We start from the raw sequence: 25,733 nt of genomic DNA, 5'->3' as shown, positions 1-25,733 counted from the left end.
CATTTACAACCCATTTGTGCCATAGTTACACAAGCTGTTTGTTTATAATTTCAGTGAGAGACCTAAAGTTTGTGGCAAAATTTATGAAAGTGAACAATTTTTTTTTTATTTGATCGCATTTGGCGGTGAAATGGTGGCATGAAATATACCAAAATGGCCCTAGATCAATACTTTGGGTTGTCCACTAAAAAAAAATATATATATATGTCAAGGGATATTCAGGGATTCCTGACAGATATCAATGTTTCAATGTAACTAGTGCTAATTTTGAAAAAAAAAAAAATAATGGTTTGGAAATAGCAAAGTGCTACTTGTATTTATGGCCCTATAACTTGCAAAAAAAAGCAAAGAAGATGTAAACATTGGGTATTTCTAAACTCCGGACAAAATTTAGAAACTATTTAGCATGAGTGTTTTATGGTGGTTGTAGATGTGTAAGATTTTGGGGGTCAAAGTTAGAAAAAGTTTTTTTTTTTTCATTTTTTTTATCATTTTTATAAAAAAAAAATTATAGTAAATTATGATATGATGAAAATAATGGTATCTTTAGAAAGTCCATTTAATGGTGCGAAGAATGGTATATAATGTGTGGGTACAGTAAATGAGTAAGAGGAAAATTACAGCTAAACACAAACACAGCAAAAATGTAAAAATAGCCCTGGTCCCAAACGGTCAAAATTGAAAAGTGCTGTGGTTACTAAGGGGATAAATGGGTTGAGCTTGCAGGTAAAATCAGATCTCGTTATCACTGTGTGTACATATACATGCTTCCCTTTATCTTATGACAATGCAATAGTAATTATTTTGAACTTCAAATGAGTACTAGATTTTTTGGTGAAAATTTTCAGTTATGTCTATATCCATTTCCCCTGTATCATGTGACAGCCATCAGCCAATCAGAAATGCATATACGTATATTCTGTGAATTCTTGCACATGCTTAGTAGGAGCTGGTGACTCAAAAAGTGTAAATATAAAAAGACTGTGCACATTTTGTTAATGGAAGCAATTTGGAAAGTTGTTTAAAATGACATGCTCTCTGAATCATGAAAGTTTTACATTTTGACTTGAGTGTTCCTTTAATACACTCCGGCAGGTTAAATGGGTTATTGGTAACAAATTAAAGGGGAGAAAATGTTTGGGTAAACTGTCCCTTTAACAAATAAAGCATATTACCATGTCATTAATAAGGAATGCACCCTTATTATTGCTGATTTGTCTATTTCCTCTTTTGTTGAAGGAACGTTGGTGTGATAGTAAATACATTTATTCCTGCACTGCATATAAATATGTTATGAACGGATACAGTAGGTAAAACTGACCTTTTTAGTAGCTGCTAACTGCCCCTTGTCAAACACTTTTATTCTTGAGTGACGAAGTTGATGGGCAAACATGCTTTCTACCTCTTGATCACTATAGAGGGACATCCTACCTTTACTGTGACTACTTGCAAGTGGTACTGTGCATCACCAGCTATAGCACTCGCTTCTTTACTCAAGATTTTTTTTTTTTAAATTCAATATCAATAAAATAAGTCTGAACTTATTCAAAAACAAATACAATCTGGAAAAGGGGAAAAAAGATAAACAAATACATCACACGAGTTAGGGGCAACAGCTGACGGTAGGTAAGGTCTAGTAAATGTACATGTCGGTATAAAAGTAAAATATAACTAATACAACCTTTAAATGTTACTTGTTGGTACATTACGCGTCGTTTTGTTTTCAGTACAGGTACATTACGCGTCGTTTTGTTTTCAGTACAGGTACATTACGCGTCGTTTTGTTTTCAGTACAGGTACATTACGCGTCGTTTTGTTTTCAGTACAGGTACATTACGCGTCTTTTTGTTTTCAGTACAGGTACATTACGCGTCGTTTTGTTTTCAGTACAGGTACATTACGCGTCGTTTTGTTTTCAGTACATTTGAAGATCTGGCTTTGTGATTTTTGTACTGTAACCAATAAAAAAATAAAAATAAAGTAAATGGTGGTGGTGTTTGGCACTTGATAAACAATTGCTGAAAAAAGAATTTGTTTTAAAGACTTGTCTGATGTTGTTCTATAGCAGCACAACAATGTCTTGTAATTACAAGGTGGTTACTGTCCCTTTAAATTACAGAAAAGAAGCAAAATAAACTATTGCAAAGTTGTTTTTTCTACACCTAATTAAACACTTCATTTAAAATATAAAGTGTCTCTTTAAAGGGATGAATTTATTAGTGTGTAATGTTTGCACTACTGTCTCTAGATATGGTTATAGGTAGAGTCCTGCGCAGTAGCCGCAAGCATTGCAGATTCTTAACAGAAAACCGCTGATGAGCACATAATCGTCAGTTGGGAGGGGGTTTCCTGCTCAGCAGCTGTATTGCTTGCACCTTGTTAGTAGAACTTTAAACTCAGCAAAGGGGTCAAACACGTACGTAATACATAGCTCGGACTAGTAATGCAGAGTTTATGCTTTGTAACGAAGAGCATGTTAGGATGCCCTTTAAGCAGTGTGAGGTGTAGGATCAAGTCAAACAAAGTCATCTTTCATCTGAATACTAAAGGAAACCAACTAGTGCTTTGTGTTTGGTATGTGGGTTTTAATAGGTACAAATATTTTCGTCTAATGGTTCTCTCCGCCCTTTAGGATGGCTCCTGAGGTGATCCTTGCTATGGATGAGGGACAATACGATGGGAAGGTGGATGTATGGTCTCTAGGGATCACAAGTATTGAGTTAGGTAAGTGGGGACCTACTCCCTCCCATACTAGTTTGATGTTTTCCTGCCTCTTGCAAGTGTCAGACCTAAGCTGCATATCCTTTTTAATTTCTTGCTTCTCGACACAAAGCCCAAATTTCTGTCAGCTGTCTGCCTTGTCTGTAAGTGTGCCCCACCCTGCTTTTATTAGTTGCCTTGTTTTCCTGCAATTGGAGATCAATCTCTGCTAGTTGCTTGGCTTTCCCAAAACCAGTTGTCTAACTTCTTACTGCCTGGTTCCTCCTATGACTCAATTTGCGAGCTCATGGACCTTCTATCTGCCTGGCATGACTACAGCTTAATACTTGACTGGGTTGCTCGCTTCTACTCTAGTCCTAGCCATTCGGACATAATTATTGCCTGCAATGTTTGCCAAGTGTATTGCTCCGTTCCCCGTGTCATTCCTTTTGCACTGACATATTGGCTCTCTTGTCCGCCTCCCTTAATGTTGACAAGCTGGCTTCAGTGCTTTGCAGTCTGACCTTGCTACTAGCTATTATGTTCTGCAGTGACAGTCTGTCCTATTGCAGTGCTGCGATCTCATGCCACCTCAGGGTGACACAATGTAAAGGTGATCTCTCTCCCTCTCCCCCTGTCTAGCGGAGAGAAAACCTCCCCTCTTTAATATGAATGCTATGAGTGCCTTATACCACATCGCTCAGAACGAATCGCCAGTCCTACAGTCCAACCACTGGTGAGTGTGCAGGTTCCTCTCTAACCGTGAGTATTGATTCACATACTACCCTAACCGTGAGTATTGATTCACATACTACCCTAACCGTGAGTATTAATTCACATACGACCCTAACCGTGAGTATACACTCGCATACGACCCTAACCGTGAGTATACACTCGCATACGACCCTAACCGTGAGTATACACTCGCATACGACCCTAACCGTGAGTATACACTCGCATTCGACCCTAACCGTGAGTATACACTCGCATACGACCCTAACCGTGAGTATACACTCGCATACGACCCTGACAGTGAGTATACACTCGCATACGACCCTGACAGTGAGTACACACTCGCATACGACCCTGACAGTGAGTACACACTCGCATACGACCCTGACAGTGAGTACACACTCGCATACGACCCTGACAGTGAGTACACACTCGCATACGACCCTGACAGTGAGTATACATCCACAAACTAGAAAGTGTGTTGTTCTATAGTTAGTATCATTGAATGATTTTTACAAAATGGTATTCTAGCATATTGGTGAGTACTTGGTAGTAATTAGAGAAGCAGGTAGTAAAGGAACATTGCAGTGTGAACTATTCTGGGGTATGTATTTTGAAATATATATATATGTATGTGTATATGTGTCAGCCGCTCTGGAATCAATCCGGGATGTAACCCAACTGCTAGCGTGAATTGAAAGCACACGCTAGCACACTGAGAAATATCCAGGACGTGACCCACTCAGGAAGCAGATTAGAAGATAACAAAAATGAATATTGTTCCAGAATGCAGGAAAGCCACAAAGGATAAAACGTCCCTTTAAGTAGTACAAAGAACAAAAAGGAAATGCTCTTACTTTGAAACTTCTGAAAAAGGTCCTCTTTAGCAGGCTTGTAAAACAAAGGAAAAGTTCTCTTTTGCAGCTTGTAAAAGTATAATGTCCCTTTAAGCAGGTTTATAACAAACAGAAAGGCAAAGTTCTCTTTTGCAGCTTGTAAAAGTAAATGTCCCTTTTAAGCAGGTGTATAACAAACAGAAAGGCAAAGTTCTCTTTTGCAGCTTGTAAAAGTATAATGTCCCTTTAAGCAGGTTTATAACAAACAGAAAGGCAAAGTTCTCTTTTGCAGCTTGTAAAAGTAAATGTCCCTTTTAAGCAGGTGTATAACAAACAGAAAGGCAAAGTTCTCTTTTGCAGCTTGTAAAAGTAAATGTCCCTTTTAAGCAGGTCTTGTTTAACAAAGAATAGGTTTAAAGGTAAAGGCCAAAGCAAGGTCAGGCAGGCAGAAGTCGGCATCCAAATATCAGCAAAAGGTATAGGCAAAAGACAGGGTCAGGCAAGCAGAAGTCGGCATCCAAGTGTCAGCAAAAGGGTAATAGCTACAGGCAAGGTCAGGCAGGCAGAAGTCAATGTCCAAATATCAGCAAGTAAGGATTAGGCAAGAGGCTTGGTCAGGCAGGCAGAAGTCGGTACACAGAAGAATAAAACTGATATGGTACTCACAATCCAGGGAAACAAACAAACGGGCCCAGATTCAGATCTCCCGCCGAGATTTAAAGGGCAGGAGCGTAACCGTCATCAGAGGGGTGTGAGAGAAAGCGTCATGTTGCTAAGCAACATGACGTCAGAGACACAGAGGAGTTCCGGGAGCCGCGGCGACACGGCGATGAACGGAAGCGCTCATGACAGCACCCCCTCCTCAAGGGCCCCTCCGGGGGACAGGACCAGGTCTATCAGGATGAGTCTTGTGGAAGGTCTTGACCAATATTGGAGCATTTACTTGATGAGCAGGTTCCCAAGAACGTTCCGTGACTGGATAACCCTTCCAATGAATGAGATAATACAATTTCTTGCCCCGCAATTTGGAATCTAGAATATGGCTGATCTCAAACTCAGGATGTCCATGCACCAATAACGGTGGAGGTTTAGAAAAAGGCTTAGAATACCTGTTAATCATCACAGGTTTTAAAAGAGAAACATGGAATACCGGATGGACTTTGAGAGACTTGGGTAAAGCTACCCGATAAGCAGTGGAACATACCTGACCCAGTATTCGGAAAGGACCCACATATCGTGGTCCCAATTTGTTAGAAGGTTGTTTCAGGCGAAGAAATCGAGAGGAAATCCAAACTTTATCACCAGGGCGATATTTGGGAGCCTTTTTCCGTCGAAGATCCGAAAAGAACTTGTAACGTCTAGAAGTTACAGAAAGAATACGATGTATCTTCTGCCAATGTCGAGTTAATCTTCGGGCTGTAAGATCAGAAGCAGGATTCACTGTGGAGGAAGTATGCAAAGGGAACGTCCTAGGCTGATATCCGTAAGCTGCATGAAAAGGAGAAGTCTGAAGGGAGGAATTGTACCGGGCATTATGGGCCAATTCAGCCAAAGGAAGGTAAGAAGTCCAGTTAGAATGATAATGATCCACATAATGTCTAAGATATGTTTCAAGACACTGGTTTACTCTTTCAGTCTGACCATTCGATTGTGGGTGGTGAGAAGTAGAGAGAGATATAGTAGTACCAAAATGTTTACAAAGTGACCTCCAAAATCGAGAAACGAATTGTACCCCTCTATCTGAAACAATATCAAGAGGAAATCCATGGATTCTTACAATATGTAGAATAAAAAGTTCAGAGAGTCTTTTGGCAGATGGTAATCCTGGCAAGGGTACAAAATGAGCCGTCTTAGTGAACCTGTCGACCACCACCCAGATAGTATTGTTCCCAGTGGACAAGGGAAGATCGGTAATAAAGTCCATGGATACATGAGTCCAAGGCTGGTGAGGTATAGGCAATGGTTGGAGTAATCCTGAAGGAAGTTGGCGTGGAGTTTTGTTCATGGCACATTGTGTGCATACTGAGACGTAATCCTTCACATCTTGAGAGAGTGTAGGCCACCAGACATGTTGTTTGAGGTTTCGAGTGGTAATACTGATGCCAGGATGTCCAGAAAGGGGACTATCATGAGCCCAAAATAAAATCTTGGAACGAAGGCGTTCAGGAACAAAGAGTAAACCATTGGGAGGTTTACAGGACAAAGGAAGACGCTCTTGAGCGGACTGTAATTCTTGTAACCAAGAAGTTGTTAACTGGGCAATGACTTCATGAGGTTGGAGAATGGTACCAGACTCAGGAACTGGGGTATCTTGAAATTGTCTGGAAAGTGCGTCTGCTTTAATATTTTTTGAACCAGGTATGTAAGACAAATTATAGTGAAACCGAGAGAAGAATAAGGACCAGCGTGCTTGCCTGGAATTTAGTCGTTTGGCTGTTTGGAGATACAGAAGGTTCTTATGATCAGTAAGTATAGTAAATGGCAAAGAAGTACCTTCCAGCCAATGTCTCCATTCATCCAATGCCATCTTGATGGCAAGCAACTCTTTATTCCCTACGTCATAGTTAAATTCGGAAGGAGTGAATTTTTTAGAGAAAAAAGCAACAGGATGAATCCTTCCAGTCTCTGGTATTCGTTGAGACAGAACCGCTCCAGCAGCAACAGAGGAAGCATCCACCTCCAGAATAAATTGAAACTCAGGATTTGGATGACGAAGGATAGGAGCTGAGGAAAAAGCTTCTTTGAGAGATTCAAAAGCTTCTATAGCCTCAGACGGCCATACTTTACAGTTTTGTCCTTTTCTTGTGAGAGAAGTAAGAGGAGAAGTAATAGTAGCAAAATTCTTGATGAACTTTCTGTAATAATTGGCGAAGCCTAGGAAACGTTGTAAAGCCTTCAAAGAATCAGGTCTAGGCCAATCCAAAATGGCAGAAAGTTTAGTAGGGTCCATTTCGAATCCAGATGCCGATATTACATAACCCAGAAAGGGTATGATTTTTTGATGGAAAGAACATTTCTCCAGTTTAGCAAACAGATGGAATTCTCTTAGACGTTGAAGTACTTTCTTGACGTGGTGCACATGATCTTGGTGGTTCTGAGAAAAAATTAAGATGTCGTCCAGGTATATGATAACAAAAATATTCAAAAAATCACGAAAGATCTCATTTACAAAATGCTGGAAAACCGCCGGAGCATTGCATAGCCCAAAGGGCATGACCAAATATTCATAATGCCCAAATCGAGTGTTAAAGGCAGTCTTCCACTCATCTCCTTTGCGTATACGGATCAAGTTGTATGCACCACGTAGGTCGAGTTTGGTGAAAATGGTGGCTCCCTGAAGATAAGTAAAAAGTTCAGGAATAAGGGGCAGAGGATAACTGTTCTTGATGGTAATCTGATTCAATCCACGATAATCAATACAGGGTCTTAATCCGCCATCCTTTTTTCCCACAAAAAAGAAACCAGCCCCTACAGGGGAAGAGGAGGGTCGAATAAATCCTCTAGCCAGATTGTCTTTTATATATTCTTCCAGAGCCATGTTTTCTGGTTTAGAAAGTGGATATGTTTTGCCTCGAGGATAGGCAGCCCCAGGAAGGAGGTCAATGGGACAATCAAAAGGGCGATGAGGAGGAAGACGTTCCGCTTCTTTTTTGGAGAAGACATCCACAAAGTCATGGTAATGCATAGGTAAGGATTCCGGAGTTTCAACTGTGAGAGCAATAGTGAGTGGTAACTTAGTAATCTCTTGAAGACATTTAGTCTGGCATGTAGATCCCCAGGAAGTGAGTTCACCGAAAGTCCAAGAAAAAATGGGATTGTGAATCTGGAGCCAGGGTAATCCCAAGATAATGGGAAATTGCGGAGTGGGAATGACATCGAAACAAATTGTCTCAGAATGAAGTATTCCTACGGTGAGGATTAAGGGTTGAGTAGAAAACTGAATGTATCCAGAACCCAAAGGATCTCCACTGACCGTAGAGACTGAAATGGAATACTCCTTCTTTAGTAAGGGTATAGAATGAGTAGAAACAAATGTAGAGTCAATGAACACACCTCCAGCACCAGAATCAATTAGGGCTTGGGTATAGATCTTCTTTTGTCCAATTAGAAGAGTTACTGGAACAAAGAGTTTCTTGTATAGGGAATGACCACTATTTTGGCTTAACTCAGTTCCCTGGACTAGAGTTAAGCCCTGGCTTTTACTGGCCTAGTAGGACAATCCCTTAATAAATGTCCTTTAAGGCCACAGTACAGACATAAGCCAAGAGTCCGTCTTCTTAAGCGTTCAGTCTCAGTTAATTTTATACTTCCTACTTCCATGGGTTCAGCCTGATCAGTAGTAGGAGAGGCTGGAGTGACTGGACTAGAAAAACGAGGAGCTAAACGAAAAGGAGTTCGAGTGGCAGTCCTCTGTGTTCTATCCTTTTCTTGTTGGCGTTCACGAAACCTGGCGTCGAGACAGATACAGAGATTTATTAAGGCTTCTAAGGACTCTGGAAGTTCACGATACACCAATTCATCCTTGAGACGCTCAGAAAGTCCTTTACGGAAAGCGGCTCTGAGTGCTCCCTGATTCCAAGTGGTTTCAGAGGCAAGGGTGCGGAACTCAATTGCATATTGAGAGACTGGTTGATTTCCTTGACGTAAATCCAGGAGAGTTGCTTCAGCAGCGGATGACCTTCCAGGTTTATCGAATACGTTTGAGAATGTAGATAGAAATGTATCAACATCCAACAGTATAGGATCATTCTTTTCTAGCAAAGGTGACACCCAAGCCAAGGCTTTTCCTTTCATTAAGGAAATAAGAAACGTGATTCTAGAAGAGGCAGTAGCAAAGAGAGTAGGGCTATTTCGGAAATGAAGACGGCATTGATTCAAAAAGCCTCTACATTCTTCAGGATTCCCATCATATTTATCCGGAAGAGGAATCCTGGGACTTAGTTGTACCTGAGACTGATTGTTAGGAATCGGAGGAGGTAATGCCTCAATCGGATTTGGATTGGGATTAGGATTGGGAGGTGCGGTAGCAACCAAATTTTGTAATAGAGCAGTAATTTGATCAAGTTTAGTGTCCAGAGACTGCAAGTGAGTGGCATGAGAACCCAAGAGCTGTCCCTGGTGAGCCACGGCCATAGATAATTCAGTGGGGTCCATTTTTATGGCCCGTTTGTAATGTCAGCCGCTCTGGAATCAATCCGGGATGTAACCCAACTGCTAGCGTGAATTGAAAGCACACGCTAGCACACTGAGAAATATCCAGGACGTGACCCACTCAGGAAGCAGATTAGAAGATAACAAAAATGAATATTGTTCCAGAATGCAGGAAAGCCACAAAGGATAAAACGTCCCTTTAAGTAGTACAAAGAACAAAAAGGAAATGCTCTTACTTTGAAACTTCTGAAAAAGGTCCTCTTTAGCAGGCTTGTAAAACAAAGGAAAAGTTCTCTTTTGCAGCTTGTAAAAGTATAATGTCCCTTTAAGCAGGTTTATAACAAACAGAAAGGCAAAGTTCTCTTTTGCAGCTTGTAAAAGTAAATGTCCCTTTTAAGCAGGTGTATAACAAACAGAAAGGCAAAGTTCTCTTTTGCAGCTTGTAAAAGTATAATGTCCCTTTAAGCAGGTTTATAACAAACAGAAAGGCAAAGTTCTCTTTTGCAGCTTGTAAAAGTAAATGTCCCTTTTAAGCAGGTGTATAACAAACAGAAAGGCAAAGTTCTCTTTTGCAGCTTGTAAAAGTAAATGTCCCTTTTAAGCAGGTCTTGTTTAACAAAGAATAGGTTTAAAGGTAAAGGCCAAAGCAAGGTCAGGCAGGCAGAAGTCGGCATCCAAATATCAGCAAAAGGTATAGGCAAAAGACAGGGTCAGGCAAGCAGAAGTCGGCATCCAAGTGTCAGCAAAAGGGTAATAGCTACAGGCAAGGTCAGGCAGGCAGAAGTCAATGTCCAAATATCAGCAAGTAAGGATTAGGCAAGAGGCTTGGTCAGGCAGGCAGAAGTCGGTACACAGAAGAATAAAACTGATATGGTACTCACAATCCAGGGAAACAAACAAACGGGCCCAGATTCAGATCTCCCGCCGAGATTTAAAGGGCAGGAGCGTAACCGTCATCAGAGGGGTGTGAGAGAAAGCGTCATGTTGCTAAGCAACATGACGTCAGAGACACAGAGGAGTTCCGGGAGCCGCGGCGACACGGCGATGAACGGAAGCGCTCATGACAATATGTATGTATAGTGTGTATGTATATGTGTGTGTGTGTATATGTGTATATATATATATGTGTGTGTATATATATATATATATATATATATATATATATATATATATATATATATATATATATATATATATATATATATATATATATATATACCACCTAATTTTTATTTTATTGAAATAGAGAGAATATTCTATCAAAATTGCATATCAATTACAATGAAAAAAAACTTTGTATAGAAAGCACCACATATAGTATTCAATTGTCTCATTAATAAAGCTAGATGATACAATAATAAATAGCAGATGCTTGTAGAGAAAATAAGAGCACATTATAAAATGTATGTTACTATTACTTCACGTTATTCTTTAATCTTTTTTCCATGGGAACCAGTTAGCGAAGTGTTTGGTTAGTACGTAGTGATATTTTTCTAGGTGTAATGTAGATAAAACCAGAGTTCACCATTACCATTCCTATAGAGAATGAGCCATTGGTGTGTTACACTTTTTCCTTAATATAAGAAGAGTCCACGGCTTCATTCCTAACTGTTGGGAAATACTGAACCTAGCCACCAGGAGGAGGCAAAGACACCCCAGCCAAAGGCTTAAATACCCCCCCCCCCCCCATCCCCCAGTCATTCTTTGCCTTTCGTCACAGGAGGATGGCAGAGAAGTGTCAGATGATTTCGGAGTAGTTCCTCAGGAGGGATATATGCCTTTCGTTATGTAACTGGAGTTTTAAGTAGTCTTATCAGCATCTCAGTGAGAAGCATTGCCAAAAGTTAGTCTGGAGATGCAGGGAGAGTCTTTCTGCGAACATATCTAGACTGCCTGCTAACAGCTCCTTAAGCAACCAGTGTTGACAAGTTTCACTGTCTGCTTTCTAAACTCAAGTCCATGCCAGGAGCGATGCTACAAGACTGTCACACTTGAGAGGTTGTTTCTGTTCCACAGCATGGATTGTGGTAAGATCATTTCAATGTTAACTTATGTTGAAATTGTTGAAGACAGGTTCACAGTGTGACTCCTTTTATCTCTATAGAATCATGGGTTAATCTCTCCTGAGGGAGCCTTTTACCACCAGACTTTACCGTGTAGTTAAAGACGGCGGTGTATGAGGCCCTTAGTGCTTTACCTCACCCTGCTAAGCACAAGTGAAAGGTTAAACATAGCTCTCTGGTCCAGGAGACATCCAGTGATTTACTTGATTTGTCTGCCTTTCAAGAATCCTAGGATGGGTCACATTCTGAGTCTTTAGAGGGTGAAATTTCTGGATTGTAGTCTGCTAACTCTAGGCCTCCGGCTGTTGATGAGCCAGCCTTTAGATTTAAAATTGAACACTTCTAAAAGAGATTCTGTCGACGTTAGAGGTTCCAGAGGCCAAGTTGCCTGATGAACCTTTGATCCCTGAATTAGAGTGTACGAGGACAGTGTAGCGCTGCTAACTTTTCCTGTACCTGTAAAAATGGCGAACATTATTAAGAACGAATGGGATAGAATTGGATCTTCCTTGTCCCCTTTGTTTGCCTTTAAAAAAAATGGTTCCTGGACTCTCAGCTGGAGTTGTGGGGTTCTGTCCCTAAGGTGGATGGTGCTATCTCCACGTTAGGTAAGCGTACTACTATCACTCTTGAGGATAGTTCGTCTTTCAGAGAGCCGATGGAAACTTTTCTCAGAAAAATGTTTCAGCATACGGGATATTTATTTCAACCGGCAGCGGCTGTTGCTTCGGTTGCTGGAGCTGCGGCCTACTGATGTACCTCCTTAGCGGATTTGATCGAGGTGGAGGGTCCCCTTGATGTTATCCAAGAAAGAATTAAGGCTTTGAGAATTGCTAATTTTATCTGTGATGCAAACATGCAGGATGTCATCTTCTCCTCCATGGAAGTTACCTTGCCGCAGGGATCTGCTGGAACAAGGTCCTTTTTGTTCATCAAAATCTAGATTCTCTGAGGCTGATTGCGTGGAGATTGAACGCTTAGTCCTAGCCAAGAGAGGTTTTTCTGAAAGAGCTATTGATACACTCAAGCTCATAAGCCGGTTACTCGTCGCATCAGAAGGTATGGAGAACCTACTTATTCTGGTGTGAAAAGCGTGGATTAACTTGGCATAAAGTTAAGGTTGCCATGATTCTGTTTCTCCAGGTTGGCCTGGAGAAGGGTCTTTCGGCCAGTTCTCTGAGCTTCCAGATCTTCAGCCTTTTGTTAAGGCTCTGATAAGAATCATAATTGTGTTCAGATCTTCGGCTCCCCCTTGGAGTCTGAATCTGGTTATTAAAGTTTTGCAACAGGCTCCGTTTGAGCCTATGCATGAAGTTGATATTAAGTTGTTGTTTAAAGTTATTTCTCCAACATAGGTGTGTCCGGTCCACGGCGTCATCCTTACTTGTGGGATATTCTCTTCCCCAACAGGAAATGGCAAAGAGCCCAGCAAAGCTGGTCACATGATCCCTCCTAGGCTCCGCCTACCCCAGTCATTCTCTTTGCCGTTGTACAGGCAACATCTCCACGGAGATGGCTTAGAGTTTTTTAGTGTTTAACTGTAGTTTTTCATTATTCAATCAAGAGTTTGTTATTTTCAAATAGTGCTGGTACGTACTATTTACTCAGAAACAGAAAAGAGATGAAGAATTCTGTTTGTATGAGGAAAATGATTTTAGCAACCGTAACTAAAATCCATGGCTGTTCCACACAGGACTGTTGAGAGCAATTAACTTCAGTTGGGGGAACAGTTTGCAGTCCTTTGCTGCTTGAGGTATGACACATTCTAACAAGACGATGTAATGCTGGAAGCTGTCATTTTCCCTATGGGATCCGGTAAGCCATGTTTATTACGATTGTAAATAAGGGCTTCACAAGGGCTTATTTAGACTGTAGACATTTTTTGGGCTAAATCGATTGATATTAACACTTATTTAGCCTTGAGGAATCATTTATTCTGGGTATTTTGATATAATAATATCGGCAGGCACTGTTTTAGACACCTTATTCTTTAGGGGCTTTCCCAAAGCATAGGCAGAGTCTCATTTTCGCGCCGGTGTTGCGCACTTGTTTTTGAGAGGCATGGCATGCAGTCGCATGTGAGAGGAGCTCTGATACTTATAAAAGACTTCTGAAGGCGTCATTTGGTATCGTATTCCCCTTTGGGTTTGGTTGGGTCTCAGCAAAGCAGATACCAGGGACTGTAAAGGGGTTAAAGCTTAAAACGGCTCCGGTTCCGTTATTTTAAGGGTTAAAGCTTCCAAAATTGGTGTGCAATATTTTCAAGGCTTTAAGACACTGTGGTGAAAGTTTGGTGAATTTTGAACAATTCCTTCATGTTTTTTCGCAATTGCAGTAATAAAGTGTGTTCAGTTTAAAATTTAAAGTGACAGTAACGGTTTTATTTCAAAACGTTTTTTGTACTTTCTTATCAAGTTTATGCCTGTTTAACATGTCTGAACTACCAGATAGACTGTGTTCTGAATGTGGGGAAGCCAGAATTCCTATTCATTTAAATAAATGTGATTTATGTGATAATGACAATGATGCCCAAGATGATTCCTCAAGTGAGGGGAGTAAGCATGGTACTGCATCATTCCCTCCTTCGTCTACACGAGTCTTGCCCACTCAGGAGGCCCCTAGTACATCTAGCGCGCCAATACTCCTTACTATGCAACAATTAACGGCTGTAATGGATAATTCTGTCAAAAACATTTTAGCCAAAATGAACCCTTGTCAGCGTAAGCGTGGATGCTCTGTTTTAGTTACTGAAGAGCATGACGACGCTGATATTAATATCTCTGAAGGGCCCCTAACCCAATCTGAGGGGGCCAGGGAGGTTTTGTCTGAGGGAGAAATTACTGATTTAGGGAACATTTCTCAGCAGGCTGAATCTGATGTGATTACTTTTAAATTTAAATTGGAACATCTCCGCATTTTGCTTAAGGAGGTATTATCCACTCTGGATGATTGTGAAAATTTGGTCATCCCAGAGAAACTATGTAAAATGGACAAGTTCCTAGAGGTGCCGGGGCTCCCAGAAGCTTTTCCTATACCCAAGCGGGTGGCGGACATTGTTAATAAAGAATGGGAAAGGCCCGGTATTCCTTTCGTCCCTCCCCCCATATTTAAAAAATTGTTTCCTATGGTCGACCCCAGAAAGGACTTATGGCAGTCAGTCCCCAAGGTCGAGGGAGCGGTTTCTACTTTAAACAAACGCACCACTATTCCCATAGAGGATAGTTGTGCTTTCAAAGATCCTATGGATAAAAAATTAGAAGGTTTGCTTAAAAAGATGTTTGTTCAGCAGGGTTACCTTCTACAACCCATTTCATGCATTGTCCCTGTCACTACAGCCGCATATTTCTGGTTTGATGATCTGATTAAGGTGCTCAATAGTGACTCTCCTCCTTATGAGGAGATTATGGACAGAGTCAATGCTCTCAAATTGGCTAATTCTTTCACTCTAGACGCCTCTTTGCAATTGGCTAAGTTAGCGGCTAAGAATTCTGGGTTTGCTATTGTGGCGCGCAGAGCGCTTTGGTTGAAATCTTGGTCGGCTGATGCGTCTTCCAAGAACAAGCTACTAAACATTCCTTTCAAGGGGAAAACGCTGTTTGGTCCTGACTTGAAAGAGATTATCTCTGATATCACTGGGGGTAAGGGCCATGCCCTTCCTCAGGATCGGCCTTTCAAGGCAAAAAATAGACCTAATTTTCGTCCCTTTCGTAAAAACGGACCAGCCCAAGGTGCTACGTCCTCTAAGCAAGAGGGTAATACTTCTCAGGCCAAGCCAGCTTGGAGACCAATGCAAGGCTGGAACAAGGGAAAGCAGGCCAAGAAACCTGCCACTGCTACCAAGACAGCATGAAATATCGGCCCCCGATCCGGGACCGGATCTGGTGGGGGGCAGACTCTCTCTCTTCGCTCAGGCTTGGGCAAGAGATGTTCTGGATCCTTGGGCGCTAGAAATAGTCTCCCAGGGTTATCTTCTGGAATTCAAGGGACTTCCCCCAAGGGGGTGGTTCCACAGGTCTCAGTTGTCTTCAGACCACATAAAAAGACAGGCGTTCTTACATTGTGTAGAAGACCTGTTAAAAATGGGAGTGATTCATCCTGTTCCATTGAGAGAACAAGGGATGGGGTTCTACTCCAATCTGTTCATAGTTCCCAAAAAAGAGGGAACGTTCAGACCAATCCTAGATCTCAAGATCTTAAACAAATTTCTCAAGGTCCCATCGTTCAAGATGGAAACCATTCGAACTATCCTTCCTTCCATCCAGGAAGGTCAATTCATGACCACGGTGGATTTAAAGGATGCGTATCTACATATTCCTATCCACAAGGAACATCATCGGTTCCTAAGGTTTGCATTCCTGGACAAACATTACCAGTTCGTGGCGCTTCCTTTCGGATTAGCCACTGCTCCAAGGATTTTCACAAAGGTACTAGGGTCCCTTCTAGCTGTGCTAAGACCAAGGGGCATTGCAGTAGTACCTTACCTGGACGACATTCTGATTCAAGCGTCGTCCCTCCCTCGAGCAAAGGCTCACACGGACATCGTCCTGGCCTTTCTCAGATCGCACGGCTGGAAAGTGAACGTGGAAAAGAGTTCTCTATCCCCGTCAACAAGGGTTCCCTTCTTGGGAACAATTATAGACTCCTCAGAAATGAGGATTTTTCTAACAGAGGCCAGAAAGACAAAACTTCTGGACTCTTGTCGAATACTTCATTCCGTTCCTCTTCCTTCCGTAGCTCAGTGCATGGAAGTGATCGGGTTGATGGTAGCGGCAATGGACATAGTTCCTTTTGCGCGCATTCATCTAAGACCATTACAACTGTGCATGCTCAGTCAGTGGAATGGGGACTATACAGACTTGTCTCCAAAGATACAAGTAAATCAGAGGACCAGAGACTCACTCCGTTGGTGGCTGTCCCTGGACAACCTGTCACGAGGGATGACATTCCGCAGACCAGAGTGGGTCATTGTCACGACCGACGCCAGTCTGATGGGCTGGGGCGCGGTCTGGGGATCCCTGAAAGCTCAGGGTCTTTGGTCTCGGGAAGAATCTCTTCTACCGATAAATATTCTGGAACTGAGAGCGATATTCAATGCTCTCAAGGCTTGGCCTCAGCTAGCGAGGACCAAGTTCATACGGTTTCAATCAGACAACATGACGACTGTTGCGTACATCAACCATCAGGGGGGAACAAGGAGTTCCCTAGCGATGGAAGAAGTGACCAAGATTATTCTATGGGCGGAGTCTCACTCCTGCCACCTGTCTGCTATCCACATCCCGGGAGTGGAAAATTGGGAAGCGGATTTTCTGAGTCGTCAGACATTGCATCCGGGGGAGTGGGAACTCCATCCGGAAATCTTTGCCCAAGTCACTCAACTATGGGGCATTCCAGACATGGATCTGATGGCCTCTCGTCAGAACTTCAAAGTTCCTTGCTACGGGTCCAGATCCAGGGATCCCAAGGCGGCTCTAGTGGATGCACTAGTAGCACCTTGGACCTTCAAACTAGCTTATGTGTTCCCGCCGTTTCCTCTCATCCCCAGGCTGGTAGCCAGGATCAATCAGGAGAGGGCGTCGGTGATCTTGATAGCTCCTGCGTGGCCACGCAGGACTTGGTATGCAGATCTGGTGAATATGTCATCGGCTCCACCTTGGAAGCTACCTTTGAGACGAGACCTTCTTGTTCAGGGTCCGTTCGAACATCCGAATCTGGTTTCACTCCAGCTGACTGCTTGGAGATTGAACGCTTGATTTTATCGAAGCGAGGTTTCTCAGATTCTGTTATCAATACTCTTGTTCAGGCCAGAAAGCCTGTAACTAGAAAGATTTACCACAAAATTTGGAAAAAATATATCTGTTGGTGTGAATCTAAAGGATTCCCTTGGGACAAGGTTAAGATTCCTAGGATTCTATCCTTCCTTCAAGAAGGATTGGAAAAAGGATTATCGGCAAGTTCCCTGAAGGGACAGATTTCTGCCTTGTCGGTGTTACTTCACAAAAAACTGGCAGCTGTGCCAGATGTTCAAGCCTTTGTTCAGGCTCTGGTTAGAATCAAGCCTGTTTACAAACCTTTGACTCCTCCTTGGAGTCTCAATTTAGTTCTTTCAGTTCTTCAGGGGGTTCCGTTTGAACCCTTACATTCCGTTGATATTAAGTTATTATCTTGGAAAGTTTTGTTTTTAGTTGCAATTTCTTCTGCTAGAAGAGTTTCAGAATTATCTGCTCTGCAGTGTTCTCCTCCTTATCTGGTGTTCCATGCAGATAAGGTGGTTTTACGTACTAAACCTGGTTTTCTTCCAAAAGTTGTTTCTAACAAAAACATTAACCAGGAGATTATCGTACCTTCTCTGTGTCCGAAACCAGTTTCAAAGAAGGAACGCTTGTTGCACAATTTGGATGTTGTTCGCGCTCTAAAATTCTATTTAGATGCTACAAAGGATTTTAGACAAACATCTTCCTTGTTTGTTGTTTATTCAGGTAAAAGGAGAGGTCAAAAAGCAACTTCTACCTCTCTCTCTTTTTGGATTAAAAGCATCATCAGATTGGCTTACGAGACTGCCGGACGGCAGCCTCCCGAAAGAATCACAGCTCATTCCACTAGGGCTGTGGCTTCCACATGGGCCTTCAAGAACGAGGCTTCTGTTGATCAGATATGTAGGGCAGCGACTTGGTCTTCACTGCACACTTTTACCAAATTTTACAAGTTTGATACTTTTGCTTCTTCTGAGGCTATTTTTGGGAGAAAGGTTTTGCAAGCCGTGGTGCCTTCCATTTAGGTGACCTGATTTGCTCCCTCCCTTCATCCGTGTCCTAAAGCTTTGGTATTGGTTCCCACAAGTAAGGATGACGCCGTGGACCGGACACACCTATGTTGGAGAAAACAGAATTTATGTTTACCTGATAAATTTCTTTCTCCAACGGTGTGTCCGGTCCACGGCCCGCCCTGGTTTTTTAATCAGGTCTGATAATTTATTTTCTTTAACTACAGTCACCACGGTACCATATGGTTTCTCCTATGCTATTATTCCTCCTTAACGTCGGTCGAATGACTGGGGTAGGCGGAGCCTAGGAGGGATCATGTGACCAGCTTTGCTGGGCTCTTTGCCATTTCCTGTTGGGGAAGAGAATATCCCACAAGTAAGGATGACGCCGTGGACCGGACACACCGTTGGAGAAAGAAATTTATCAGGTAAACATAAATTCTGTTTTTTCTACTGGCTATTGCTTTGGTGCACAGAGTATCTGAAATTGCTGCCTTGCAATGTGAGCCTCCTTATCTAGTGTTCCATTTGGATAAGGCTGTCCTACGTACTAAGTTAGGGTTTCTCCCTAAAGTTGTGTCAGACCGCAACATCAATCAAGACATTGTGGTCCCTTTGTGTCCTAATCCTTTTTCTTCGAAGGAACGTTTACTTCATAATTTGGACGTGGTTCATGCCTTAAAGTTTTATCTTCAAGCTACTAAGGATTTTAGACAAACTTCTTCCTTGTTTGTGTCATATTCTGGGAAGCGTAAGGGTCAGAAGGTCTCCTTCTTTATCATTTTTTGGTTGAGGAGACTAATCCGCTTATCTTATGAAACAGCGGGACATAGACCTCCACAGAGAATTACTGCTCATTCTACTAGAGCAGTGGTTTCCTCTTGGGAAGTTTGATGTCTTTTGCTTTAGCTGAAGCAGCCTTTAGGAGAGAGGTTTTGCAGGCTGTGGTGCCCTCAGATTATGGTCCGCCTCTATTTTTTGTCCATCCCGTTATCATTGTGTCCTCTAGAGCTTGGGATAAGTTTCCCAACAGTAAGGAATAAAGCCGTGGACTCTCCTTATGTTAAGAAGGAAAACATAAATTATGCTTACCAGAAAATTACATTTACTTCTGTATAAGGAGAGTCCACGGCTCCCGCCCGTGTTTCTCAGATGGGCGGCCCCCTAAATTTGTTTTTCTTATGACACCTTTTATACCCTGATATTTCTCCTACTGTTCCTTGTTCCCTCGGCAAAATGATAGGGGAAGTGGGAGAGGTATTTAAGCCTTTGGCTGGGGTGTCTTTGTCTCCTCCTGGTGGGCAGGTTCAGTATTTCCCAACAGTAAGGAATGAAGCCGTGGACTCTCCTTATACAGAAGGAAATTAAATTATCTGGTAAGCATAATTTGTTTTCCTTCTGAATATAAGGAGAGTCCACGGCTTTATGTTTTTGAGATTGTTTAGCACAATTTACCATAATGTATAACATTTGGGACCTGATCTTGTACTTGGTACGTGGGAATTTATTGAAAATGAATAGAGTAGGATCTGAATTTAGCTTAATCCCTGATACAATTTCTATATTGTCCTTCGTCTCCTGCCAGTAATATTACGATAAAGCCACTAGATATGGAAATAAGTTGCCCGCACCACCGCAAGCTCTCCAGCAATCTTTAGATGTACCTCGTTGTATTGTAGCTAATCTTGTTCCCTAATTTAATAGGAATAAAGTGTCTGAGCCAAATGCTGCAGCCCGCAGCCATTTTTGTGATTGGTTTAACTAATTAATCTACATGTCTAATAATTATGTCAGGTACAAATAGCTTCAGAAAGAGAAACACTAGAAAGTCACTTTAAAGCTATAAGTAAGGGTGGTGATTGAATCTGCTGGCCCTCAAACCTAAAATGTATTGCTGTGGTAGGTATAAAGTTGTATTGACATTTTGAATAATGTAGGGCTTCTCCTTATTATGAGCTTGTTATTCATAGGTCTGAATATTTTCGCAACTTTGTGGATTCCTGTTTGCAGAAGATCCCCCAGGACAGACCCAGTTCAGACATCCTATTGAAGGTGAGGAAGCTTTTGGCTAAGTCCATGTGGATCTATTCCCATCCAATAAGTGGATTACAGAGAGCACAGTTACCCAACATTTCTTGCAGCGAATCTGCCAACACTTAGGTATAGTCAACAAATGGGATTGTTAGTTTACAGAATTTAATTTTTACTTTATTTACTCTACAGCATCGGTTCCTCCAGAGGGAGCGTCCACAGACAGTGATTATGGAATTGATTCAGCGCACAAAAGATGCAGTGAGAGAACTGGATAATTTGCAATACCGAAAGATGAAGAAAATACTTTTCCAGGATACCCAGAATGGGCCCAACACAGAAACCACTGAGGAGGAAGAGGTGAGGAGGACACACATGAATATGAGGAAAGACAGATGTGCTGGGTAATGGAGAGCGAATGTGTAATAGAGATTACCGTTGTATGCAGAGCAGTAAGTTGTAGCCGCCTTTAGCAGTCAAGGAATTGGAGAAGTGTAGAAGACAAACCGGGTGCAACAAATAGGAAAAATGATAGTGTAAACCTAGATTAGACTTTAGGACACAGAAGATTGTAAAGAAGGTGACCATGAGGGTAATTTATTACGTATATAAGCAAGGAGGACATAAGTGACTTTTGGGAGAAGAGTCTGACACTGTTTTCTTAGGTGAAAGGGAACTGCTGAATGATTGAAATGTATAATGGATGACAATAGTAGTTTATAGATAACTGTGGAAACTCACAAGAGGAGTTTATAAATGACTTTATATATCTTGGGACAAGTAAAGCTTTGTGAAGGATGAGATCAGATTGAAAAGGCTCTGTAACTAGAGCTAGTAGTGATTGTCTGGGTACGGTACAATGAAGAAGGGAGAGAAGGGTTTTGACATTTGTAGAGAGATGGTGTACGGGTATAAGCAGGAGGATTTTTTTGGTGAATGTCTGAAGATGCTCACATTTGTTCCATTTCCCAGGAATCCGAGCATTTCATGCACTGTACAGGCACAATTACCAGTATGGAGAGCAGTCAATCTGTGCCAAGCATGTCCATCAGTGCCAGCAGCCAGAGCAGCTCTGTCAATAGCCTGGCAGATGCCTCGGACGACAGCGGAGAAATGGCCATGATGCAGGAAGGCGAGCACACAGTGACGTCAAACAGCTCTGTAATCCACCGTCTGCCGGTAACTAATATACATGTTAGTGTTCTTATAGCAAAGTGCAGATGAGGCAGGTTGTACAAGCTGTAGTAATAACTTTAATTGGGGGGGGGTTGAATTGCTTTAAAGGGAATTAAATATTGAATTCCACAGTGAAGGTTTAAATTGACATTCTGATGCAGGCATTACATGCTTTAATTCCTTACGTCGAATTTGTTAGTGCATGCAATTTTTCCTCTATTGAGGCTCCGACTCTCAGAAGTGTTTAAATGCATAGTTGGAGTCCCGCTTGGAGCCACCAGAGCTGCAGCTGCGTAGCTGGTGATTGGTGCCGTTGTGCGCCTGCCTCTGCCAGTTGGCGCAGTGTCTGTGGCTCTAGTGCAGGACTTTAGCTGTGGTTAACACCTTTTGTGCAGGTTAAACACACACACAGCATGCCATTTTTTCACTGACGCATCACCACTAACAAATTAGAATGTCTTTATGTATAGTGGAAAATGTTTTGCAGAGGCTGAAATGTATTTCATGGTATTTAGAACCTTGACCCCTCCTACAAGTGCTTGATCAGCACAGGAGCTTATTCATATTTTCTCCTTTGCTGTGGCCAACTAGGGACAAAGATAAACGTACATGTTGTGCTAATAAAAGGTCATCTTTAAATGCTTTTATAAACCTTTATTTTGTACTCTGATAATTTGTAATGCAATGATTAACTGCTGATGCATAAATACTAATACTAATTTTCGCGTGAGACAGGGCATTTTAAAGTGTATCTGTCTTTGTAAAATGATGTTCCTATACTGAGATAGTAGTTTTTATGCTTGTGAGGCGTGTCCTGTCCATTGATTAAAGCAGTGAGCAACAAGTCCATAGGGTTCAGTTTGTACATAGACATACACTTTATAGCTTCAAAACCAAAATGCTTTAATTTGAAGGGGCAGTCTACTCAAGAATTGTTTAAAAAGATAGATAATCCCTTTAATACCCATTCCCCAGTTTTGCATGAAAACTGTTATATTAATACTTTGTACCTCTGTGATTACCTTGTATCTAAGCCTCTGCAGACTGCCCCCTTATCTCAGTTCTATTGACAGACTTGCATTTTAGCCAATCAGTGCTGACTCATTAGTAATTCCACGTGAGTGAGCACAATGTTATCTATATAGCACACATGAACTAGCACTGCCTAGCTGTGAAAAACTTTCAAAATGCACTGAGATGAGTCGACCTTCAAGGGCTTAGAAATTAGCATATGAGCAAAGAATAAAGAAAATAAAGGAAATTTGATGATAAAATCAAATTGGAAAGTTGTTTAAAATGACATGCCGTATCTAAATTATGAGTTTAATTTTGACTTGACTGTCCCTTTAAACTTTTTCAGTGTTTTCTATTATGCATATAAAAGCATTATTTAGTTTATTGCCATTGAAACATAAACAGAAGGAAGTAGAATAATAAGTGATATTAGGATAGTCTTAAAACCCTCTTATATTTATATATACATTTCATGCAAATTATCATGCTTGACTACCAGTTGGATGTATTCATGTATACTTATCTCTTTGCCATCATCAGGCTCACGATAATATATATGATGATCCTTACCAGCCCGAGATGGAACCCCAGCAGTCATCCTCCGCTGCCCGGCGCCGGGCATACTGCCGCAATCGTGACCACTTTGCCACAATCCGCACAGCCTCCTTGGTGAGAAAGTGCTACTTGGTTTTCTTCCTTCTTGACAAGATCTCTTTAAGCCTCTGTCTAATGTACTTTACGCTTTCCCCCCCATCATATCCAAATAGTTTAACTGATCTCACTTTCCTTCTTTTTCACTCCTTTATCTTCAGGTTACCCGACAGATCCAGGAACACGAGCAGGACTCGGCTCTTCGTGAGCAGATGTCTGGTTACAAGCGTATGCGGAGACAGCACCAGAAGCAGCTGATGGCTCTAGAGAACAAACTGAAGTCTGAGCTGGATGAGCATCAGCAACGGTTGGACAAGGAGCTGGAAGCTCACAGGAGCAACTTTAGTGCAGAGACGGAGAAGCTGGGCAAGAAACACCAGGCTATCTTTGAGAAAGAGGTGCGGGCAATGCATTGGATGTGAGGAGAGAGGAGGATGCGAGAGAGACATTTTGGGGGCAGGATAGGTGACCTAATTTGATCATTTCTCTTTCTCTCCAGGGAAAGTCAGCTTTAACAGAAGAGAAAAAGTTCCAGCAGCATATATTAGGTCAGCAAAAGAAGGAGCTCACAAACCTTCTGGAAAGCCAGAAAAGGCAGTACAAGATACGTAAAGAGCAACTCAAAGAGGTGAGAAGCTTGTAGGACAGGTAGGGTTGTTACAGAATAGATGTCATTTATTTGTCTGTTCCACAAATGCCAATAAATATTTGTTAATCCTTAGGAGCTGCAGGAGAACCAGAGCACTCCGAAGCGTGAGAAGCAGGAGTGGCTGCTTAGGCAGAAGGAGAGTATGCAGCACTACCAGGCTGAGGAGGAAGCCAACCTGCTGCGGCGCCAACGCCAGTACTTTGAGCTACAGTGCAGGCAATATAAACGCAAAATGCTGCTGGCCCGGCATAATCTGGACCAAGACCTGCTCAGAGAGGTGAGGGGGCATCGGGGGGGGGGGGGGGATTAAAGGATGAGGGTGTTTGTGGGTTTTCAGCAGCTGTTGGTTTTCCATTTTCACAACTTGTTTATAGAACTATTTTGGACTTTTGGGGACTAAATCAGTGCTTTTACCTTTGAATGATATCAGAAAGTTACCAACTCTTAGAAGATTGACTGTTGCTTTGACCCTTGTATGAGGCCTCTCTGACCCCATATTAGCTGGTAAAGCTCCATTTAGGGTTGCTGTATGGTTCAAGAACAGACCCTATATTCCAAATGTAATTTAGTCCACACATTCGGTTTAATGGCAGAATTTGAATAGTACCAGTTTTGTAGCTTGTGATTGGTTGGGTGTGCAGTTTTGAGAGAGGTATAGAGAGAGAGAGACATATAGACAGAACGAGGATAGAGGGTGGGGGGGGGGGGGGGAGTTTTTTAAATACAGTATAGTATTTCAGATTTCTCTTACATTGGTGTATCCGGTCCACGGCTTTATCCTTACTTGTGGGATATTCTCAATCCCTACAGGAAGTGGCAAAGAGAGCACACAGCAGAGCTGTCCATATAGCTCCCCTCAGGCTCCGCCCCCCCAGTCATTCTCTTTGCCGCTCTAACAAGTAGCATCTCTACGGGAGGGTAAAGAGTTTGTGGTGTTAGATTTGTAGTTTTTATTTCTTCTATCAAAAGTTTGTTATTTTAAAATAGTGCCGGTTTGTACTATTTACTCTGAGGCAGAAAGTGATGAAGATTTCTGCTGAGAGGAATATGATTTTAGCACCAGTAACTAAAATACATTGCTGTTCCCACGCAGGACTGTTGAATACCGGAGAACTTCAGTTGGGGGGAACAGTTTTTGCAGGCTTATCTGCTTCAGGTATGATCAGTCATTTTTCTAACAAGACCCAGTAATGCTAGAAGACTGACAGGAATCCACACGGGGGTAAGTAAGCCATTTTTCTCAGACTCTGTAAAAAATGATGGCTTAGATTAAGGGCTTAATTCTGGTTGACACTATTTTGGGCTTAATCGATTGCTTATTAGCATGATTTTAATATGAATCTGGTGTTTTTTAGACTTATAAAACACTTATGGGGTTTCTTTTTTTCGCCTGGCATTTTATTAGACACCTAACCTATCTCAAAGGCCCCATCACTCTGGAATTAAGAGGGAGGGGGGCTCATTTTCGCGCCTCAGTTGCGCAGTTGTTTTTGACTAGACAGTTCATGCAGCTTCACGTGTGGAGTCCAGAAACCTCAGAGAGGACTTCAGAGAGGCTTATTTCTACTTCAAATAATCCCTAAGGAAGGTAAAAGCCACAGTAGAGGCTGTGGCATCGTGCTGTAGTGTTTATAACCGGTTAACTGCTGCTTTTAGCTCCGGTTTGGGCATTAAGGGGTTAATTGATCTGAAAATGTGTGTGCAATCTTTTCAAAGCATTAGGAGGATAATGCGGTGAAAATTTCATTAAGATCGGATGTTTATTTGATGGTTATTTGATGTTTTGGTAATAAAGTGTGTACTTTTATTATTTAAAGACACAGGAACGTTTTTTCAAAAAGTATTTTTTCTTGCATTGTAGTGCTGTCTAAGTCTGTCAAACATGTCTGAGCCTTCAGATAGCCTTTGTTCTGTATGTTTAAAATCCATGGCGGTACCCCCATTGCATTTGTGTTTGAAGTGTGCTATAG

The 25,733-nt window shown here is 41.9% G+C and overlaps 1 protein-coding gene across 2 annotated transcripts in view; it reads left to right on the top strand.

The window, feature by feature from the left end:
* Positions 1–25,733, top strand: part of TAOK2 (TAO kinase 2) — a 174,294-nt gene that overhangs the window by 44,138 nt on the left and 104,423 nt on the right. For both annotated transcript variants that reach the window (XM_053694410.1, XM_053694409.1), the window contains exons 8-16: positions 2,633–2,724; positions 3,343–3,436; positions 20,213–20,294; positions 20,466–20,633; positions 21,246–21,452; positions 23,004–23,132; positions 23,276–23,512; positions 23,614–23,742; positions 23,837–24,040. In XM_053694410.1, coding sequence (XP_053550385.1) covers positions 2,633–2,724; positions 3,343–3,436; positions 20,213–20,294; positions 20,466–20,633; positions 21,246–21,452; positions 23,004–23,132; positions 23,276–23,512; positions 23,614–23,742; positions 23,837–24,040 — 1,342 coding nt within the window. The remainder of the gene's footprint in view (positions 1–2,632; positions 2,725–3,342; positions 3,437–20,212; positions 20,295–20,465; positions 20,634–21,245; positions 21,453–23,003; positions 23,133–23,275; positions 23,513–23,613; positions 23,743–23,836; positions 24,041–25,733) is intronic.

This window comes from Bombina bombina, chromosome 11 (assembly GCF_027579735.1).
Source record: "Bombina bombina isolate aBomBom1 chromosome 11, aBomBom1.pri, whole genome shotgun sequence".
In the NCBI taxonomy this organism is placed as follows: Eukaryota; Metazoa; Chordata; class Amphibia; order Anura; family Bombinatoridae; genus Bombina; species Bombina bombina.
Note: the sequence above shows the minus strand (reverse complement) of the source record. Positions and strands in the feature narration are given on the sequence as shown.